Here is an 18,413-nt window from a genome sequence, read left to right on the forward strand (position 1 = left end):
CCACGCCTGAGGGGGCCGCAGCGGGGCGGTGCCCCCACGCGAATTGGGTGCCCCCCCCCCCAGCAGACACAGCCCCAGGGCCGCTCCCACGCCTTTATTGAGCAGAGCACCCGGGGGGCCGGGGGGCACCACCACCTCAGGCCTCGGCCCCTCCTGGGGGGGCGTCGGGGGCCCCCCCGGGGGGCACCTCGGGGCTCTGGGTGCCGGGGGGGGGCGGCTCCGAGGAAGGGGGGCTGCTGGGGGTCGCCTCAGCGGGGGCAGGGCGCGCTGGCGGGGGCTCGGTGCCGGCTGGGGGGTCCTGCAGAGAGAACGGGGAGGGTTAGAAATTGCCCCACCCCCCGCAAAAGAGGGGGCACCCAGGGTCATGGAGGGGGGTGCATACCTTGGGGGGGGCCGCGGGGGGGTCGAGGGTGGCGTCGGGGGGAGACGCGCCCCCCCCCAAGCTCTCCTCATCCTCGGGGACGCTGAGGAAGATGGAGGGGGGCTCGAGATCGCCCCCCGCCGCGTCGGAGGCCGCTTCGGAGGCAGGGGGGGGGCCCCGCGCTGGGACCCCCCCCCGGGGCCGGGGGCACCGCCTTCCCCTTCGCTGCTTCCTCCTCGCTGGGCCGCTTCGGGGGCTTCTCCTGGGGGAGGGGGTGGGAGAGCACAGAGCGGGGGTGAGGGGGGGTGAGGGGGGGCTGGGGGACCCCTAGATCCCCCCCCCGCACACCGCGGTGCACCCCCACCTCTCCGGGCGGCCCCTCGCGGCTGTCGGGCTCCTGGCGCGCGGAGGCCTCCAGGATGGCCATGGTGGAGAGCGGGATGTGGGCTTGCTGGGGGGCACGCAGACAGGGGTCAGCGAGGGGGGCACAGCCACCCCCCTGCAGCGCGAGCTGGGGGGAGGGCGCCCCGCTGTCCCCCGCCCGTGGGGGGCTGTCACCTGATGGGGGGTGAGGGCGCGGACGTGGCTGAGCAGGGGCTCACGCAGTTCGGGGCACTTGTCGAAGATGGCGGCCAGCTGCGGGGGGGGCAGCTGCAGCACCACCTGGAAGGACTGGGGCTTGGTGCGCTGGCAGCACTTGATGAAGCCTTCCCACACCTTGGGGTACTTCCACACCTGGGGGACAACAGGGGGGTCAGCGCGGGGGGCACCCGGCCCCCCGGCCCGGGCAGCTGGGCGGCGGGGGGAAGAGGAGCGGGTACCGGGGGACAGCGGGGGGCAGGGGGCACCCATTGGGACAGCGGGAGGGGACAGACAGACACCCAGGGAGAGTGCGACGGGATGGAGGGGCCCCCACAGGGACCGACAGCCACGTGGGGACACCCAGGGACAGCGGGGGGGGGACACAGAGAGACACATGGGGACACCGGAACAGGACAGACACCCAGAGGGACACTGGGACAGGACAGACAGACACCCTGTCTGTCTGACACAGAGGGACAGCTGGACAGACAGACACCCAGAGGGACACCGGGACAGGGTGACTGGCCCCCCAGAGCGACACCAGTGCCGCAACCCCCGAAAGGAACCCACAGAAGGGAACACCCGGCCACTCCTAGGCACCCATCCCAGAGGGACAGCCGGACGGCCAGACAGACACCCCGAGGGACAGCCGGACGGACAGACGGCCGGGGAGGGTCAGCCGGACCTGCTTCATGATGAGGCGGGAGAGGACGTTCATGACGAAGCCGCCCAGGCGGGGGTACATGGTGAGCGCCTGGATGACGGTGCGCATGAGCAGCATGGGCAGGGGGCTCTGCTCCATCAGCTGCTGCATCACCACCGCCAGCACCTCCGAGGTGTAGACGTTGCGCTCGGCGAAGCACAGGTTGGTGGCTGCCAGGTTCACCGGGGGGGGACACGAGGGCGTCAGCTCCCCGTCCCCGAGCGGCGCCGGGCGGTGTCCCCTCCCCACCCCACCCCGCGGCACCCACCCTTGATGATGGACTTCATGTCGCACTTGGAGGAGTCGATGTTGTGCAGGGCCACCAGCAGCTCCCCCGGGTTCAGCGGGGACACGGCCGAGGCGCCGTCACCTGTGAGGGGACAGTGGGGGCGGGGGGTGTCCTCGTCCCTCAGGAGGTTGGGGTGGGGACAGGGTCCAGGTGCCAGGTCCCGCGTCCCCACAGCAGGCACTGGGACTGTCCCCAGTGGTGTCCCACGGCATCCCACCCCAAGGAGGTCCCACATCCCACCCCAAGGAGGTCCCATGTCCCCAGAGCGAGCACTGGGACTGTCCCCAGGGATGCTCCATGGTGTCCCACCCCCGGGAGATCCCAAGTCCCACCCCAAGGAGGTCCCATGTCCCCAGAGCGAGCACTGGGACTGTCCCCAGGGATGCTCCATGGTGTCCCACCCCCGGGAGATCCCAAGTCCCACCCCAAGGAGGTCCCATGTCCCCAGAGCGAGCACTGGGACTGTCCCCGAGGAGGCGCCAGGCTCCGTGTCCCACCCCGGGGCTGCCACACGTCCCAGGCTGTCCCCGTCCCCTACCGTGCTGCGTCCCCAGCAGGCGGTTGAAGACCTCCTTGACCACGATGGGGTTGAGTTTGATGAGTTTGGGCAGCGCCTGGATCACCTCTTTCTGCACCCAAAACGGCAGCGCTCAGTCCCCGCAAGGGGAGGCGATACAGGGGAAGGGACAGGAGGGGAGGTGACACAAGGGGAAGGGACACAAGGGGAGGGGACACTCCAACCTTCTCCAGCCCGTTGAGGACAGGGATGAGGAACCTGACGTCCGGCAGCCGCTTGTGATAGAGGTCGCGGACCCTCTTCACCAGCTCGGGCGAGGGGGGCACTGCCAGGAGGGGGTGGCACGTCACCGCGGGGCGCGTGCCACCCCGCCGCGTCCCCTCCGTCCCCTACCTTTGTCCGTCAGGCTGTGCAGGCAGCGCGTCACCAGCGTCTCGGCTCCCTTGGGGCAGTTCTCCACCAGCAGCAGCAGCTCGGGCGAGTTCATCCCCATCCCGCGGATCTACGGGAGAGCCATCGCCGGCGTCACCGGGCCATCGCGTCCCCGTTCTGTCCCACCGCGTCCCCTCAGCCCTCGCGGGTCTCACCGGCTGCTCGATGACGCGCAGGACGGTGCGCTTGATGTCGGCGATGGCCTCGGTGTAGACGGAGGCCAACTCGTGGATGAGCTTGTGGTTGTGGGGCAGCAGCGCCAGGTAGAGGTAGAGGCACTGCTTGATGGTCTCCTCCGTCCACGGCGCCGCCACCTCTGCGTCACACACGGCGTCACCGGAGCCCCAAGGAGCCCCCTCAGCGGGCGCCACCCGGTCCCCAAAACTCACCCGTGTCCTTGTCGGCCCCAAAAAGGACGGAGGGCGGGTTGGGGTGCACCAGGAGCTGCAGGTAGTTGAGGGCAAACTTCTCCACGTACTCCCGCAGCTGATCCTTCTCGTACATGCGCTTGATGAAGAGCAGGGCCTGCTGCCGCACCTGCGGGACAGCCCCGTGTCACCGGCGCGGGGACGGGAGTGTCCCCTGGGGCGCCGGCGGCCGAGCCCCGTGCCGGTACCTTGTCCTTCTCGTGGGAGCTGAGGTCCAGCAGGACGTGGAGGTACTGGAACTGACGTGACGGCCGCTTGAAGATGAGGTCGCGCAGCGTGGACATGCCCAGGTAGGTCCGGCTCTGCGGTGGGGACAGCGGTGAGGGACGGCGGGGCTCATCCTTGCGTCGCCAACCTCGCGTGATCCCAACGCCGTGTGTCCCCAACCCCGCGTGTCCCCACCTCGTCCTCGCAGTACTTGCGGATGACCTCCAGCGCGCTCTCGGTGATCAGCGGCGCCTCCAGCACCACTTTGGTGAAAATCCTGCGGGAAACGGACGTCACCAGAGTGGGGACAGACGTGGGCAACCCTGGGGACCGTCTGGAGGGATGTTCACGGCCCGAGAGCCGTGCCTGGCGTTGTGCCGGCTCTCCGGAGCCTGCCGAAGCAGCTGGTGGCACCGCGCCCTCTCTGGTGGCGCTGTCCCCTCCCCGGTGGCACGGTCCCTACCCGTCCTTCTGGTCGGGCTTCTCCTGGAGGCCGGCGAGGAGCCCGATGAGGCACTCGTCGTAGCGCTCCAGGCTGCCGGCGGGCGAGTGGCTCAGGTAGGCGTTGTACTCCTGGAAGAGCCAGGCGAAGGCCAGGTCCAGGCGGCCGCGGATGTCGTCCAGGATGAAGGTCAGCACCTCGCTCTTCAGCGGCACCTCGAACTGCGTCACCAGCGAGGCCAAGATCTTCACGCGGGCCTACGGGACGAGAGGGTCTGGCTGAGGTTTGGGGTGGTTGAGGGGCGGTTCACCCCAACGCGAGGGGGGGTGCCAAGCGTACATGGGCGGCCCCGCTGCAGGCGACGGCGCGCTCGGCACGCAGGATGCGCTTGACAGCGCTCAGCTTCAGCTTCTCCATCTGCACGTCGCTCAGCGGCTTGAGGACGTCGCTCAGGCGGAAAACCTTCTTGCGGCCACCGGCGCCCGCCAGCCTTGGAGGGGGAGAAGTTGGGGGGGGAGTAAGAAAGGGTCCGTCAGCACTCACGGGTGCTCCCCCGTGGGGGCAGCGGGGCTCACCGGGGCTGCGTGGCTGGGATGATGGGTTCAGGGCGACGTTTGGTCTGGGGCGCTTCCTCCTCCAGGAGGTTGGCGGCCGAGCCTTGGGCGCCCAGCACCGAGATGGCCTGGCCCTGGGCCAGCGCTGACAGCCGCCGCTTGATCACCACGCTCTCCGGCTTGGCCGCTTTCTCCTCCTTCAGCTCCTCTTTCAGGTGCTTCGTCTGCTCCACGCCTGAAACAGAACAACCGGTATCGACTCCTCCGCCGCGGTTCGGGCGAAGGAGCGACCGGCCTCGCGTCCTCGGGGTGAACCTGCGAGCTGGACGGCTCTTGGCTCCAAGCTCCTTTTCTAAAGGAAGGCGCTGAACTGCCAAGACAAAACCAGTGCCCTTTAAAATAGGAAGCTAGCAGAGGCCTTCAGAAAATAATTGAAAAATTTTTAAAATATCGACTACTAGTCAAACGGGAATCAGAATTCGGTACTCCCGTCCCGTTTTACCTGTGAAAAAGCCGGAGGTGAGCAATATGGGTCAGTGCAAGATTTAACAGCAATAAATTGAATCGTTCGGGATCATCAGTCTGTAGCGGCCAACCCGTAGGCCTTGCTGACAGCTTTAAAGGAAATCACAAGTGGTTTTGGGCCCAGGCGGTGACAGAGTTTCCAAGAGGAAAGCCCAGACTGGCAAAGAGACTGCCGTGTGTTTGGGATCTGAGATTACGCAGGGGCAAAGACGACTTGGAAACGAGAGAAAGGAGGCGATTTGTCAAATGCCGGAGCCAGAAGGAGCCAAGGAGCTGCGAACATTTCTGGGAATGGCTGGCTGGGGTCACCTGGGGATTAAAGGAATCCGGGGAGGGACCCCGCGTGTGGGGACCTGGAGCTCGAAAGGCATTCCAGAATGTGAAGGCAGCTCTGATGTCTGCTCCTGCTCTGGGGCTGCCGGATTTAACCAAACCCTTTGAACCGTTTGCGCATGAAAGACATGCTTGGCTCTTTCAGCCCTTTCTCAGAGCACTGGAGAAGGGAGATGACCGGTTGGTTATTTCTCCAAACATTTGGACAGCGTTAGCCAAGGATGGCCAGGTTGTCTATGGGCTGTAGCAGCAACTGTCCTCCTGACTTAAGAAGCTCGTAAGCTGACGACGGGACAACGAATCACAGTTTATGTTCCGCATGTGGTACTTTCTGTTGTGGAACAGAAAGGAGGAGACTGGCTATCCGCAAGCAGGACGCTCAAACATCACATTGTCCTGTTGGAACAAGATGATGTTGAATTGAAAACAACTACGACAATAAATCCTGCCACCTTTTAAATTCCATAGCAGAAGAGTGAACGTACACCTGACCCAGAACTGGAGATACGTACTGATGGAAGCAGCCCGTGAGAAACGGAACAAGACTGGCTGGCTATGCAATAACAACAACAAACTGTTATTGGTGCAAAGCCGCTCCCAGTGAACGCCTCGGCACAAAAGGCTGAGCCAACAGCCCTCACAGAAGCCCTAAAATGGGCAGAAGATAAAAGAGTGAATATATGGACTGGTTTGAAGCACGCTTTTGGAGTGGTACATGCCCGGGAAGCCACGTGGAAAGAGAGAGGGATGCTGACAGCACAAGGAACATCCATCAAACACCGAGAAGAAATCCTGCCCTTGCTCCGGGTGGTGCAGAAACCCAAAGAAGTTGCAATTACGCGTTGCAGAGCCCACCGATTTGGGAATTCCCCAGCAAACACTGGAAATAGATTAGCCGATCAAACGGCGGAGGAGTAGCAGAAAAAGGCATCTTGGCAATAAAGCAGCTAAAGAAATGAGATTCGAACAACAAACCCCAAATGACGGCAAGGCTGATCTAGAACTAGCTAAATCACTTAAATCAAATAAAAATGAAAAATGATGGATGATTTCTCCTAAAAATCAAGTTGTGGTCTCACCTCAGTCGATGCTAGAAACATAGAGAAGTTCCCCCGGAAACAGAGGCAATGTTCAGCGATTTAAGCAGACGGGTGATCAGTGTTAGGATGACAAAGTTAAAATCAGCAAGAAAAAGTGTGAGATTTGTTTAAAGAATAACCCTAGAAATCTTAAACAACCACCACGGGGAACCACATATAAAGAAAAGCCGCCTGGAAATTATTGGCAGACTGATTTTTCAGAATCGCCACGACAAAATGGAAACAGAGATCTACCGGTATCAGTAGATACGGCCAGAAGTTGTTCCCTGTCGCACCAATAGGCAAGAGAGGCGGCTAAACATCTGCTAAAAGAAATAATACCACGGTCTGGAATCCCCAAAAGAACAGGGCTCCTCATTTTGTAGCTGAGATTATTCAAACACTGAGCAAAATTCTGGGAATTCAACTGGATTTACACACTCCTTGAAGGCCAGATTCTAACAGATCAGCAAAATTTGTCAGGAAACGTCTTTAAAACGGCCTCGTGCTCCTCCTGAAGCACTTTTGAGACTGAGGATTCAACCCAGGACTCAGACTACAATTAGTCCACAGGAGTTAACGTGTGGAAAGCCCGATCAGACTCCCACCCTTGTCCAAAATTTGACTGTTCCTGGGGATAATGAAGTGAAATTGTATTTGATCTCCCTCGGAAGAACTCTGAGTGCTTTAAAAGGACAGGGAACTGCCACGGAGCCTCTTTCTTTAAATTCCCCAGTTCTCAGTTTTCAAACAGGAAATCACGCGTCCCTGAAAATTTGGGAATCGCAATCTCTTCAACAAAAATGGAAAGAACCAGATCAGGTGCTTCTAACAACATCTACAGCCCTTAAATTGGAAGATATCGATTCTTGGATTCATTATTTGAGCATCAAGGAAGCACCGTCCCCAGAACAGAAACAATGGATTTCTAAAAAAACCAAGACCTTTAACGCTCTCTCATTTTTAATGAATTACACAAAATCATATCAAAATATGGAATCTATCAAAGGAATTTCAGTAGTAGTGGTAATAATACTTTTTGTTTTACTGATGATAGAGATCAGTTCTAAGTAAATGAGACTTCCTGAAAAAATTAAATAAGTCTCAAAGGGGGGAACTGTTACATGACATAAAATGCTTAATCAGTATAATTTTAGAATAATACGATTTTTGAAAACGAAATATCAACATGAGGTGATTCTTGCTGACTCTAGAACCGATGTCACATAGGTTAAATTTTATACGAAATCTATTTGTCCTGAGAGGGAACGGGGAGTCTCAGAGCTGTGACAACATCTCGTCCGTCAGCAGCCGGCCCAGCGCGTCCGGGGGAATTCAGAACGGGGGTACAACAAAGGTGGGCCTCAAACCCCAGCTGTGGGGACGGGCCCTGAGCCCCGCGGCACGCTGGAGCCAGCAAATCCAGGACAACGCGACCTGTTCCCAAGACCGCGGATGGAGATTTTAAGGAGGGCTTCCAGCAGCGAACCTGAGGAGGGGGCGCTCCGACGACCCCGGGACCACCAGAAGACCCTCGACTCAAAAGCCCGAGCACGCGCAAGTGGGTGGGGAATACGAGAATGATTTCTGGGAAAACTGATGATCACGTGTCAGCGTTTGGGAAGTTATTAACGCTTCTGCATGAGATCACTAAACAGACTCTGCCCGCATTTCCAGACCCGCACGCAGGCCGGGTGCGGCGACCCCCCGTGCGCCCGGCGCCGCGATAAAGAACGCCTGCTCCTTGCTGCCGCGCTGCGTGGAGGAGCTTGCTGCCCGACTGCGGTGACAAACCCGCTGTTAAACTTCGCTCAGTCCCATCCGACTTCTCAAACTCCGTCGAGTCCCCGTTTTACCTCGACAAAACGTATCGCCGCTCCTCTCTCTCGAGCGAGGCGCGTTCCGCCCATCCACGGCAAACGGGGACGGGCGGGTGGGCGAGCACCCCAAAAAGGCGCGGCCGCGGAGGGAAAGGCGAGCACGCGCACGCGCCCACCAGCCCCCGCTCACCCGGGCCGAGCCCCGCCGCCGTCATCTGGGTGGCCATGAGCCGGGAGAGGTGCTTGATCTGCGCCTCGGTGCCGGCCGACTCCACGGGGGTGTAGGTGGCCTGGAAGGAGGCGGGCATGGCCTCGGGGAGGTACACCATGCTGATCAGCACCTGCAAAAGCGGGGGGAAAGCCCCGTCAGAGCCCCCCCAAAAACACCGCGCCCCCCGCCGCCGCCCCCGTCCCCTGACCAGGTTGGCGACGTTCTCCGGGGTGAGCAGCGGCTGCAGGAACTCGGCGGTGATGTCCGTGTCCGAGGGGACGCTGGCCTGAACGGTCACTTTGGCCGTCGCCACCGTCGGCGGCTCCAAGTCCTTGTCCTCGTCGTCCTCGCCCAGGGGAGGCTCTGCCAGGACGGGGGTCAGGGTCCCCCAGAAGCCAGGGCCCCACAAAGGGAGCCAAAGGGAGGACGCGGGGCGGGGGGCGTCTCTTGGGCCACCGACGGTCCCCAGGAGACGACTGGGAGGACCTGAGGGGTGCTTAACGTCGCCGCCCTTCCCCGGGACGGCACGGGGAGGACCCTGAGGGGCGCCGGGAAGACTCGGGGGTTGTTTGATGCCATCACCCCCCGCGGCGCGACCAGACAGGGACTGGGAAGACCTCGGGAAGGACTGGGAGGACCCCGAGGGGCACCGAGAGGACCTGAGGGGCGTTTAGTGCCCCAGAGGGAGCTGGCAGGGCCTCGAGGGCGCGTAGCGCCGCGCAGGAGGGGACGACGGCGACACCTCGGGGGGGGTCTCACCGATCTTCATCTTCTTGAGGGCGGCGTCGGGCTCGTCGCGGGGCCGTTTGCGGGCGTCGCGGGGGCTGGGCATGCTGCGGGCGATCTCAGCCTGCTGGGTGCCCAGGTCGACGAGGAGGGTGGTGATCTGGGGCTGGAAGTCCCCCGAGGACGGGTGCCGCAGGACGCTCAGGAGGTGCAGCTTCAGGTTCTTACGGACGCTGCTCACCTGCGACTTGGCCAGCGTCGGGGGCAGGTTGGCTGCAGACAGGGGGAGGACGGGGGACACCGCGTCAGGGACGCGGGACAGCGCGCTTCGGGTGGCACGGGGGCGCGCTGCCCGCAAGAGGCTGGGGCGAGCCCGGGCGCTCGGAGACGGCAGAGGGGCGCTCGGGAAGCGGGGCTGCAGACGTTCGGGTCCCCGGCCCCACGCGAGGTGGCCGCGGGGACCTTGGGGATCCAGGACTCCCCGGAGGAGCGGGTCCCACCCGGGACCCCGCCACGACCCCACAACCCGCCAGCGCTGCGGGGACTGGACGGCGCCAGGGACGCTCCCCCCGCGCTCCCACGGGCGACGGTGACAGCCGGCGAGGCGGCGTTTACCGTGGAGGGTCTCGTAGGCTTGGATGACCTCGGCCATGAACATGGGCCGCTGGCGGGCGATGGTGGCCAGGGAGCCCAAGGCGGCCGTCAGGTTGATGCTGGAAATGGCCGGGTGCACCATGAACTTGAGGAGCTGCTCCAGGGCGGCCTTGCCTTCCTCCCACAGCGCGTCTGCGGGGGACGCGGGGGGACGCTCAGCCGGGCGCGCCCTCCCCTTCTCGGAGGGGACCCCGCCGCCCCGCATCCGCCGGCCTCACTGTATTTGATGTAGGGGTGGTCCTTGGGGATGCGCTCCAGGCTGATGTCGTTCTCGTGACGTTTGGGGACGTCGGAGTCGGCCATGCGGGGCGACAGGGTGATGATGAGCCCCTCCACGAATTTGATGGCGTGGGTGCGGATGCCGTCGTTATCCGAATCGAGGAGGAGGATGATGTCGCTGGCCATGGCCGTCATCATCTCCCAGCAAGCCTCCTGCAGGTCGCTGATCACCTTTGACTTCACCATCCACTGCGCGCGGGGGAAGGAGGGGTTAAACCTCGCCCGGGCGATGCGCCCAGCGCCCGCGGGCGCCCCGAGCACCCTCACCTGCAGGGCCACCTTGTAGAGCTGGGTCATGGTGAGGATGGCCTTCTTCACCACGTTGACGTTCTCGTCTTTCAGCAGCATGTTGAGGTTGGCGATGAGCTTCAGCAGCAGCTCGATGTCCCGCTTGCTGGGGGGGACACACAAACGGGGGGGGGCACACACCCACACAAACAGCTGCTCCCCCACCCACGAGATGGCCCCCGGGAGAAGCGGGTGCTGAGCACCCGCATCTCCTCCTGCCCGCGTTCCCAAAAGCTCGGATGGGGCAACTTCCGTCCCCTGGGACACGGGGGAGACCGCTGAGCGTCCCCAGGGCCCGAGAGCGGGTGCTCAGCACCCACCACCTCCCCCCAGGGTGACGCTCACCCCCCTCAAAGTGGGTGCTGAGCCCCCCCTTACCAGGCCTCCTCGATGAAGCCCACCACGAACTTCCGCACCTCGATGGACTTGTCGGCCTGGAAGGCGATGATCTCCTGCGGGGAGGGGGGCACACGGTGCGGCGGGGGGGCTCAGCACTGAGCTGGATCCATCCCAACCCCCCCGGATCGATCCCAGCCCCCTCCCCGGATCCGTTCCCCCTGCCCCGCTCACGTCCAAAAAGTTGTCCAGCAGCGTGGGGTCCTTGTTGATGATCAGCTCCTGCACCTGAGGGGACAGACGGCCGCCGTGGGGCACGCGGGGGACGAGGCCAGCTTCCCCCGTTGTCCCTCGCCGCCGCCGCGCCCCCCGCGCCCCCCCCGCGCTGCCCCCCGCGCGGGATGCGGCCGCCAGCTCACCTGCTTGAGGATGCTGATCTTGGAGTCGTTGCCGATCAGGGCGGCCTGGTTCAGCAGATCCACCACCTGCGGGGCCCGGCTCAGCCCGGGGGGCGCGGCGGGGGGGCGTCCCCACGCGTCCCCTCCCCCCGCACGGCCACCGCCGCGTCCCCGGACTGGATCCCCCCCTCCCCCGCCTCGGCCAAAGCCACCACGGCCCCTTGGAGGGCCCCAGAACCAGACGCTGGGGGAGAGGTGGGGGGATCCTGCCCCACACACACAGTGGATCCCAGGGATCCTGACCCCCCCCTCCCCAAATCGATCCCAGGGACCCTGCCCCCCGTCCCGTCCTGGGGATCCACCCCCCCCTTCCCCGCTCCCAAGGAACCTGCCCCCCCGCCCCATCCGGAGACCCTAGGGACCCTGCCCTGTCCCCTCCCCCCTGGTGCACCCCAGAGATCCCCCCACCTCCAGATCCCAGGGATCCTGCCCCCTCCCCAGCCCGGACCCCGGGGATCCTCCCTTCCCCCTGCCGGATCCTGGGGCTCCTGCCGCCCCCCCCATCCCATCGCTCCCTCTTTCCCCCCCAGCGGATCCCAGCCCCCCCCCGATCCCACGGGATCCCCACCCGCTCGGAGGTGCTCATGCCGTCGCTGCCGCACTCCTCCTCGCTGAAGAACTGGGAGGCCACGCTCATGCGGGGGCTGGGGTCCTCGCCCCCCGCTGGCCCCGCCATCGTCCTCGCCCTGGGGGGGGGAACAGCGGCCCCACATCACACCCTGCGGGGCCCCGCAGGACCCCCAGCGCCCTCCCACGCAGCCCCGAGGGGCCCAGGAGGCACCCGGCCTGCTCTGTAGGGTCCCATACGCCCCACACAGCCCGGAGGCGCCCCGTACGGCCCCGCGACGCCCCGTACGGCCCCAGGATGCTCTATACGGCCCCTGCGATGCCCTATACGGCCCCAGGATCCCCCCTGCGCCCCCTGCGATGCTCTATCCGGCCCCCGTGATGCCCGATACATCCCCAGGATGCCCCATACGGCCCAGAAACGCCCCATACGGCCCCTGCGATGCCCTGTGCAACCCCAGGACAGTTTACGCGCCCCAGGGATGCCCCATATGGCCCCTGCGATGCCCTATAGAGCCCCAGGATGCTCCGTACGGCCCCCTGCGATGCCCCATATGGCCCCAGGATCCCCCCTACGCCCCCTGCGATGCCCTGTATGGCCCAGAAATGCCCCATACTGCTCCTGTGATGCCCCACACAGCCGCAGGGTGCTCTACACGCCCCAGAGATGCCCCATACGGCCCCTGTGATGCCCCACACAGCCCCAGGATCCCCTCTCTGGCCCCTGCAATGGCCCATACAGCCCCCGTGATGCGCCTTCTGCCCCCTGCGATGCTCCATATGGCCCCGAAACGCCCCATACGGCCCCCGCGATGCCCTACACAGCCCCAGGATCCCCCTACACCCCCCGCGATGCCCCACACAGCCCCAGGGTGCTCTACGCGCCCCAGGGATGCCCCATACGGCCCCCGCGATGCCCCATACGGCCCCAGGATCCCCCTACACCCCCCGCGATGCCCCACACAGCCCCAGGGTGCTCTACACGCCCCAGAGATGCCCCATACGGCCCCTGTGATGCCCCACACAGCCCCAGGATCCCCTCTCTGGCCCCTGCAATGGCCCATACAGCCCCCGTGATGCCCCTTCTGCCCCCTGCGATGCTCCATACGGCCCAGAAACACCCCATACGGCCCCTGTGATGCCCCACACAGCCCCAGGGTGCTCTACGCGCCCCAGGGATGCCCCATACGGCCCCTGCGATGCCCCATACAGCCCCAAAACGCCCCATGCAGCCCCCGCGATGCCCCATACGCCCCCCGCGATGCCCCACACAGCCCCAGGATCCCCCTACACCCCCTGCGATGCCCCATACAGCCCCAGGGTGCTCTACGCGCCCCAGGGACCCCCCGTACAGCTCCTGTGACACCCACACGGCCCCTGGGAGACTCCCTCTGTCCCTGCAGCGCCCCATGGAACCCCAGGGTGCCCCCCCCCCCCAGACGTCCCATACGTCCCCCCCGCCTGGACCCCTGTGCAGTGCCTGCCCCAGGCCCCGCCGCCACGCTCAGCCCACCGAACTCTCTCCCCACGCAGCCCCAGTCCCCACAGAACCCACTGCTCGCCAACCCCGCGCCCCCCAAACCTTCCCACCCCCGCGGGCGCCCCTTCTCCCCCGCCCGACTCCCCTGTGGGAGCCCATAACCCCCCACCCGGCCCCACAGGGCCTCCACTCCCTACAGAGCCCCACCTGCTCCCTACACACGGCCCCACAGAGCCCCCCGCCCGCCCTGCAGCCCCCATAGAGCCCCCCGCCCCTTATAGAGCCCCCCGCCCGCCCTGCAGCCCCCACAGAGCCCTATAGAGCCCCCTGCCCGCCCTGCAGCCCCCACGGAGCCCTATAGAGCCCCCCGCCCGCACTGCAGCCCCTATAGAGCCCCCACAGAGCCCCCCTGCCCGCCCTGCAGCCCCCATAGAGCCCCCTGCCCACTACAGAGTCCCCCGCCCGCCCTGCAGCCCCCACAGAGCCCTATAGAGCCCCCCGCCCGCCCTGCAGCCCCCACAGAGCCCCTATAGAGCCCCCCGCCCGCCCTGCAGCCCCCACAGAGCCCTATAGAGCCCCCCGCCCGCCCTGCAGCCCCCACAGAGCCCCTATAGAGCCCCCCACCCGCCCTGCAGCCCCCACAGAGCCCTATAGAGCCCCCCGCCCGCACTGCAGCCCCCACAGAGCCCCCCGCCCGCCCTGCAGCCCCCACAGAGCCCTATAGAGCCCCCCGCCCGCCCTGCAGCCCCCACAGAGCCCCCCGCCCACCCTGCAGCCCCCACAGAGCCCTATAGAGCCCCCCGCCCGCCCTGCAGCCCCCACAGAGCCCCTATAGAGCCCCCCGCCCGCCCTGCAGCCCCCACAGAGCCCTATGGAGCCCCCCGCCCGCACTGCAGCCCCTATAGAGCCCTATAGAGCCCCCCGCCCGCACTGCAGCCCCCACAGAGCCCCCTGCCCCTTATAGAGCCCCCCGCCCGCACTGCAGCCCCTATAGAGCCCTATAGAGCCCCCCGCCCGCACTGCAGCCCCCACAGAGCCCCCACAGAGCCCCCCGCCCGCCCTGCAGCCCCCATAGAGCCCCCTGCCCCTTATAGAGCCCCCTGCCCGCCCTGCAGCCCCCACAGAGCCCCCTGCCCGCCCTGCAGCCCCCAGAGCCCTATAGAGCCCCCCGCCCGCACTGCAGCCCCTATAGAGCCCCCACAGAGCCCCCCGCCCGCACTGCAGCCCCCACAGAGCCCTATAGAGCCCCCCGCCCGCACTGCAGCCCCCACAGAGCCCCCACAGAGCCCCCCGCCCGCCCTGCAGCCCCCATAGAGCCCCCTGCCCCTTATAGAGCCCCCCGCCCGCCCTGCAGCCCCCATAGAGCCCCCTGCCCCTTATAGAGCCCCCCGCCCGCCCTGCAGCCCCCACAGAGCCCCCACAGAGCCCCCCGCCCGCCCTGCAGCCCCCACAGAGCCCTATAGAGCCCCCCGCCCGCCCTGCAGCCCCCACAGAGCCCCTATAGAGCCCCCCGCCCGCCCTGCAGCCCCCACAGAGCCCTATAGAGCCCCCCGCCCGCCCTGCAGCCCCCATAGAGCCCTATAGAGCCCCCCGCCCGCACTGCAGCCCCCACAGAGCCCCCACAGAGCCCCCCGCCCGCCCTGCAGCCCCCATAGAGCCCCCTGCCCCTTATAGAGCCCCCCGCCCGCCCTGCAGCCCCCACAGAGCCCCCCGCCCCTTATAGAGCCCCCTGCCCGCCCTGCAGCCCCCACAGAGCCCTATAGAGCCCCCCGCCCGCACTGCAGCCCCTATAGAGCCCCCTGCCCGCCCTGCAGCCCCCACAGAGCCCCCACAGAGCCCCCCGCCCGCCCTGCAGCCCCCACAGAGCCCCCTGCCCCTTATAGAGCCCCCCGCCTGCCCTGCAGCCCCCATAGAGCCCCCTGCCCCTTATAGAGCCCCCCGCCCGCCCTGCAGCCCCCATAGAGCCCTATAGAGCCCCCCGCCCGCACTGCAGCCCCCACAGAGCCCCCACAGAGCCCCCCGCCCGCCCTGCAGCCCCCATAGAGCCCCCTGCCCCTTATAGAGCCCCCCGCCCGCCCTGCAGCCCCCACAGAGCCCCCCGCCCCTTATAGAGCCCCCTGCCCGCCCTGCAGCCCCCACAGAGCCCTATAGAGCCCCCCGCCCGCACTGCAGCCCCTATAGAGCCCCCTGCCCGCCCTGCAGCCCCCACAGAGCCCCCACAGAGCCCCCCGCCCGCCCTGCAGCCCCCACAGAGCCCCCTGCCCCTTATAGAGCCCCCCGCCTGCCCTGCAGCCCCCATAGAGCCCCCTGCCCCTTATAGAGCCCCCCGCCCGCCCTGCAGCCCCCATAGAGCCCTATAGAGCCCCCCGCCCGCCCTGCAGCCCCCACAGAGCCCTATAGAGCCCCCTGCCCGCCCTGCAGCCCCCACAGAGCCCTATAGAGCCCCCCGCCCGCACTGCAGCCCCTATAGAGCCCCTATAGAGCCCCCCGCCCGCACTGCAGCCCCTATAGAGCCCTATAGAGCCCCCCGCCCGCACTGCAGCCCCCACAGAGCCCCCACAGAGCCCCCCGCCCGCCCTGCAGCCCCCACAGAGCCCTATAGAGCTCCCTGCCCGCCCTGCAGGCCCCACAGAGCCCTATAGAGCCCCCCGCCCGCCCTGCAGCCCCCATAGAGCCCCCTGCCCCTTATAGAGCCCCCTGCCCGCCCTGCAGCCCCCACAGAGCCCCCTGCCCCTTATAGAGCCCCCCGCCCGCCCTGCAGCCCCCACAGAGCCCCCACAGAGCCCCCCGCCCGCCCTGCAGCCCCCACAGAGCCCTATAGAGCCCCCCGCCCGCACTGCAGCCCCTATAGAGCCCTATAGAGCCCCCTGCCCGCCCTGCAGCCCCCACAGAGCCCTATAGAGCCCCCCGCTCGCACTGCAGCCCCTATAGAGCCCCCTGCCCCTTATAGAGCCCCCCGCCCGCCCTGCAGCCCCCACAGAGCCCCCACAGAGCCCCCCGCCCGCACTGCAGCCCCCACAGAGCCCCCTGCCCCTTATAGAGCCCCCCGCCTGCCCTGCAGGCCCCACAGAGCCCTATAGAGCCCCCCGCCCGCCCTGCAGCCCCCATAGAGCCCTATAGAGCCCCCCGCCTGCCCTGCAGGCCCCACAGAGCCCTATAGAGCCCCCCGCCTGCCCTGCAGGCCCCACAGAGCCCTATAGAGCCCCCCGCCCGCCCTGCAGCCCCCACAGAGCCCTATAGAGCCCCCTGCCCGCCCTGCAGCCCCCACAGAGCCCTATTGAGCCCCCCGCCCGCACTGCAGCCCCTATAGAGCCCCCACAGAGCCCCCCGCCCGCCCTGCAGCCCCCATAGAGCCCCCTGCCCCTTATAGAGCCCCCCGCCCGCACTGCAGCCCCTATAGAGCCCTATTGAGCCCCCCGCCCGCACTGCAGCCCCTATAGAGCCCTATAGAGCCCCCTGCCCGCCCTGCAGCCCCCATAGAGCCCCCACAGAGCCCCCCGCCCGCCCTGCAGCCCCCATAGAGCCCCCTGCCCCTTATAGAGCCCCCCGCCCGCCCTGCAGCCCCCACAGAGCCCTATTGAGCCCCCCGCCCGCCCTGCAGCCCCCACAGAGCCCCTATAGAGCCCCCCGCCCGCCCTGCAGCCCCCACAGAGCCCCTATTGAGCCCCCCGCCCGCCCTGCAGCCCCCATAGAGCCCCCTGCCCCTTATAGAGCCCCCCGCCCGCCCTGCAGCCCCCACAGAGCCCCCTGCCCCTTATAGAGCCCCCCGCCCGCCCTGCAGCCCCCACAGAGCCCCCTGCCCGCCCTGCAGCCCCCACAGAGCCCCCCGCCCGCCCTGCAGGCCCCACAAAGCCCCTGCAGAGCCCCCCGCCCGCCCTGCAGCCCCCATAGAGCCCCCTGCCCCTTATAGAGCCCCCCGCCCGCCCTGCAGCCCCCACAGAGCCCCCTGCCCGCCCTGCAGCCCCCACAGAGCCCCCCGCCCGCCCTGCAGGCCCCACAAAGCCCCTGCAGAGCCCCCTGCCCCCTTGGCCCCTACAGACCCCCCCCCCCCCGCCTGCGGGCCTCTGTACAGCGCCCACCCCTCCCCAAGCCCCCCCCAGAACGCCCCTCGCCTCGCAGGGCCCTACAGAGCCGCCTCCCCCCCCCCCCCCCCCCCCCAACGGAGCCCCCAGCCCCTCACCGCCGCCCGCGCGCTCGGCGGCTTCCGCCCGCCCCTGCGCACGCGCCGCCCCGCCCCGCTATGACGTCGCCCGGAGCGGAGGGGGCGGGACCTCGGCCTAAGTCTCCCGGCAGGCCCCGCCCCCTCTCTACGCCACGCCCCCTTCGCAGGCCCCGCCCCTGCAGGCGTGGGGAGATGGGACGCCCCCCCCCCCCCCAAACTGCCCCCCCACCCCTCAGAGCGCCCCCCCAAACCACGGCTTAACCACCCCCCTGAAAAACCTGCACTTTATTGACCAAAAACCCCGAAAAAACCACCAGAATTTTGAGGCACCCCCCCCCCCCACGCCCCAATCCTCCCCTCACCCCCCCCGGGCCGTTGTCACCCCCCCTCCTCGCCGAGGGGTCCCTCAGGGGTCCCGCTCCCTCCCGACGCGCCCGTCCCCGGCCAAAATGGCGGCGATCTCCCCCCCGCAGGAAAGCCCGGGGGCGGCTGGATCCGGCCGGGGGGCAGCGGCCCCCGCTGCGGCAGCGCGCCTCCGCCCCGCCGGCGCCACGGGCGCAAGGGAAACAGAACCGGTGGGCCGGCGCCGAGGGGCACCGCACGAAGCGGGAGCCCTCCAACCGCCGCCGGCGCAGCCCGCAGCGCGAGCCCCCCCGAATCCGCCGCCGCCGGGTGACGGGCGTCGCCGGTCGGCTCCCCGGGAGAAGCTTTGCGCGGGGGGCGCTGCCGACGCGGTCGCCCTTCAGCCGGCTCCGGCGAAGCCGGGTGCCGCCGCGGCAAAGCTTCGGGCGCTGGCGGGCGACGGAAGAAGCGGACGGCTTCGGTGAAGAGCTCGCCCAGCAGGCGCCAGTCGCCGTCGCCGCGGTGCTTTTCGCGCCCGAAGAGACGGTTTTGCCGGGCGCCCGCGGGCAATCCCGGAACATCTGCTTCGCCGCTCCCGGCACGCCGGCGTAGACGCTGCCGGAACCGCAGGGGTATTC

The 18,413-nt window shown here is 67.2% G+C and overlaps 1 protein-coding gene across 1 annotated transcript; it reads right to left on the bottom strand.

Moving 5' to 3' along the window:
- Positions 1–79: 79 nt before the first annotated feature.
- SYMPK (symplekin scaffold protein) lies at positions 80–17,470 on the bottom strand. Its single transcript, XM_086769205.1, is given in 28 exon segments — positions 80–298; positions 383–523; positions 525–623; positions 726–812; positions 920–1,096; positions 1,629–1,816; positions 1,915–2,016; positions 2,474–2,564; positions 2,677–2,777; positions 2,846–2,954; positions 3,040–3,200; positions 3,274–3,421; positions 3,501–3,614; positions 3,715–3,796; positions 3,983–4,218; positions 4,301–4,451; positions 4,537–4,750; positions 8,463–8,613; positions 8,692–8,846; positions 9,243–9,482; positions 9,825–9,995; positions 10,082–10,331; positions 10,410–10,536; positions 10,809–10,882; positions 11,001–11,054; positions 11,186–11,251; positions 11,793–11,910; positions 17,452–17,470. Coding segments are annotated over 27 exon segments (3,759 nt in total). The 5' UTR covers positions 11,901–11,910; positions 17,452–17,470; the 3' UTR covers positions 80–136.
- Between the last annotated feature and the right edge of the window lie 943 nt (positions 17,471–18,413).

The sequence above is a fragment of the Chlamydotis macqueenii genome, chromosome 31, assembly GCF_036417535.1.
Source record: "Chlamydotis macqueenii isolate bChlMac1 chromosome 31, bChlMac1.mat, whole genome shotgun sequence".
Taxonomy (NCBI): domain Eukaryota; kingdom Metazoa; phylum Chordata; class Aves; order Otidiformes; family Otididae; genus Chlamydotis; species Chlamydotis macqueenii.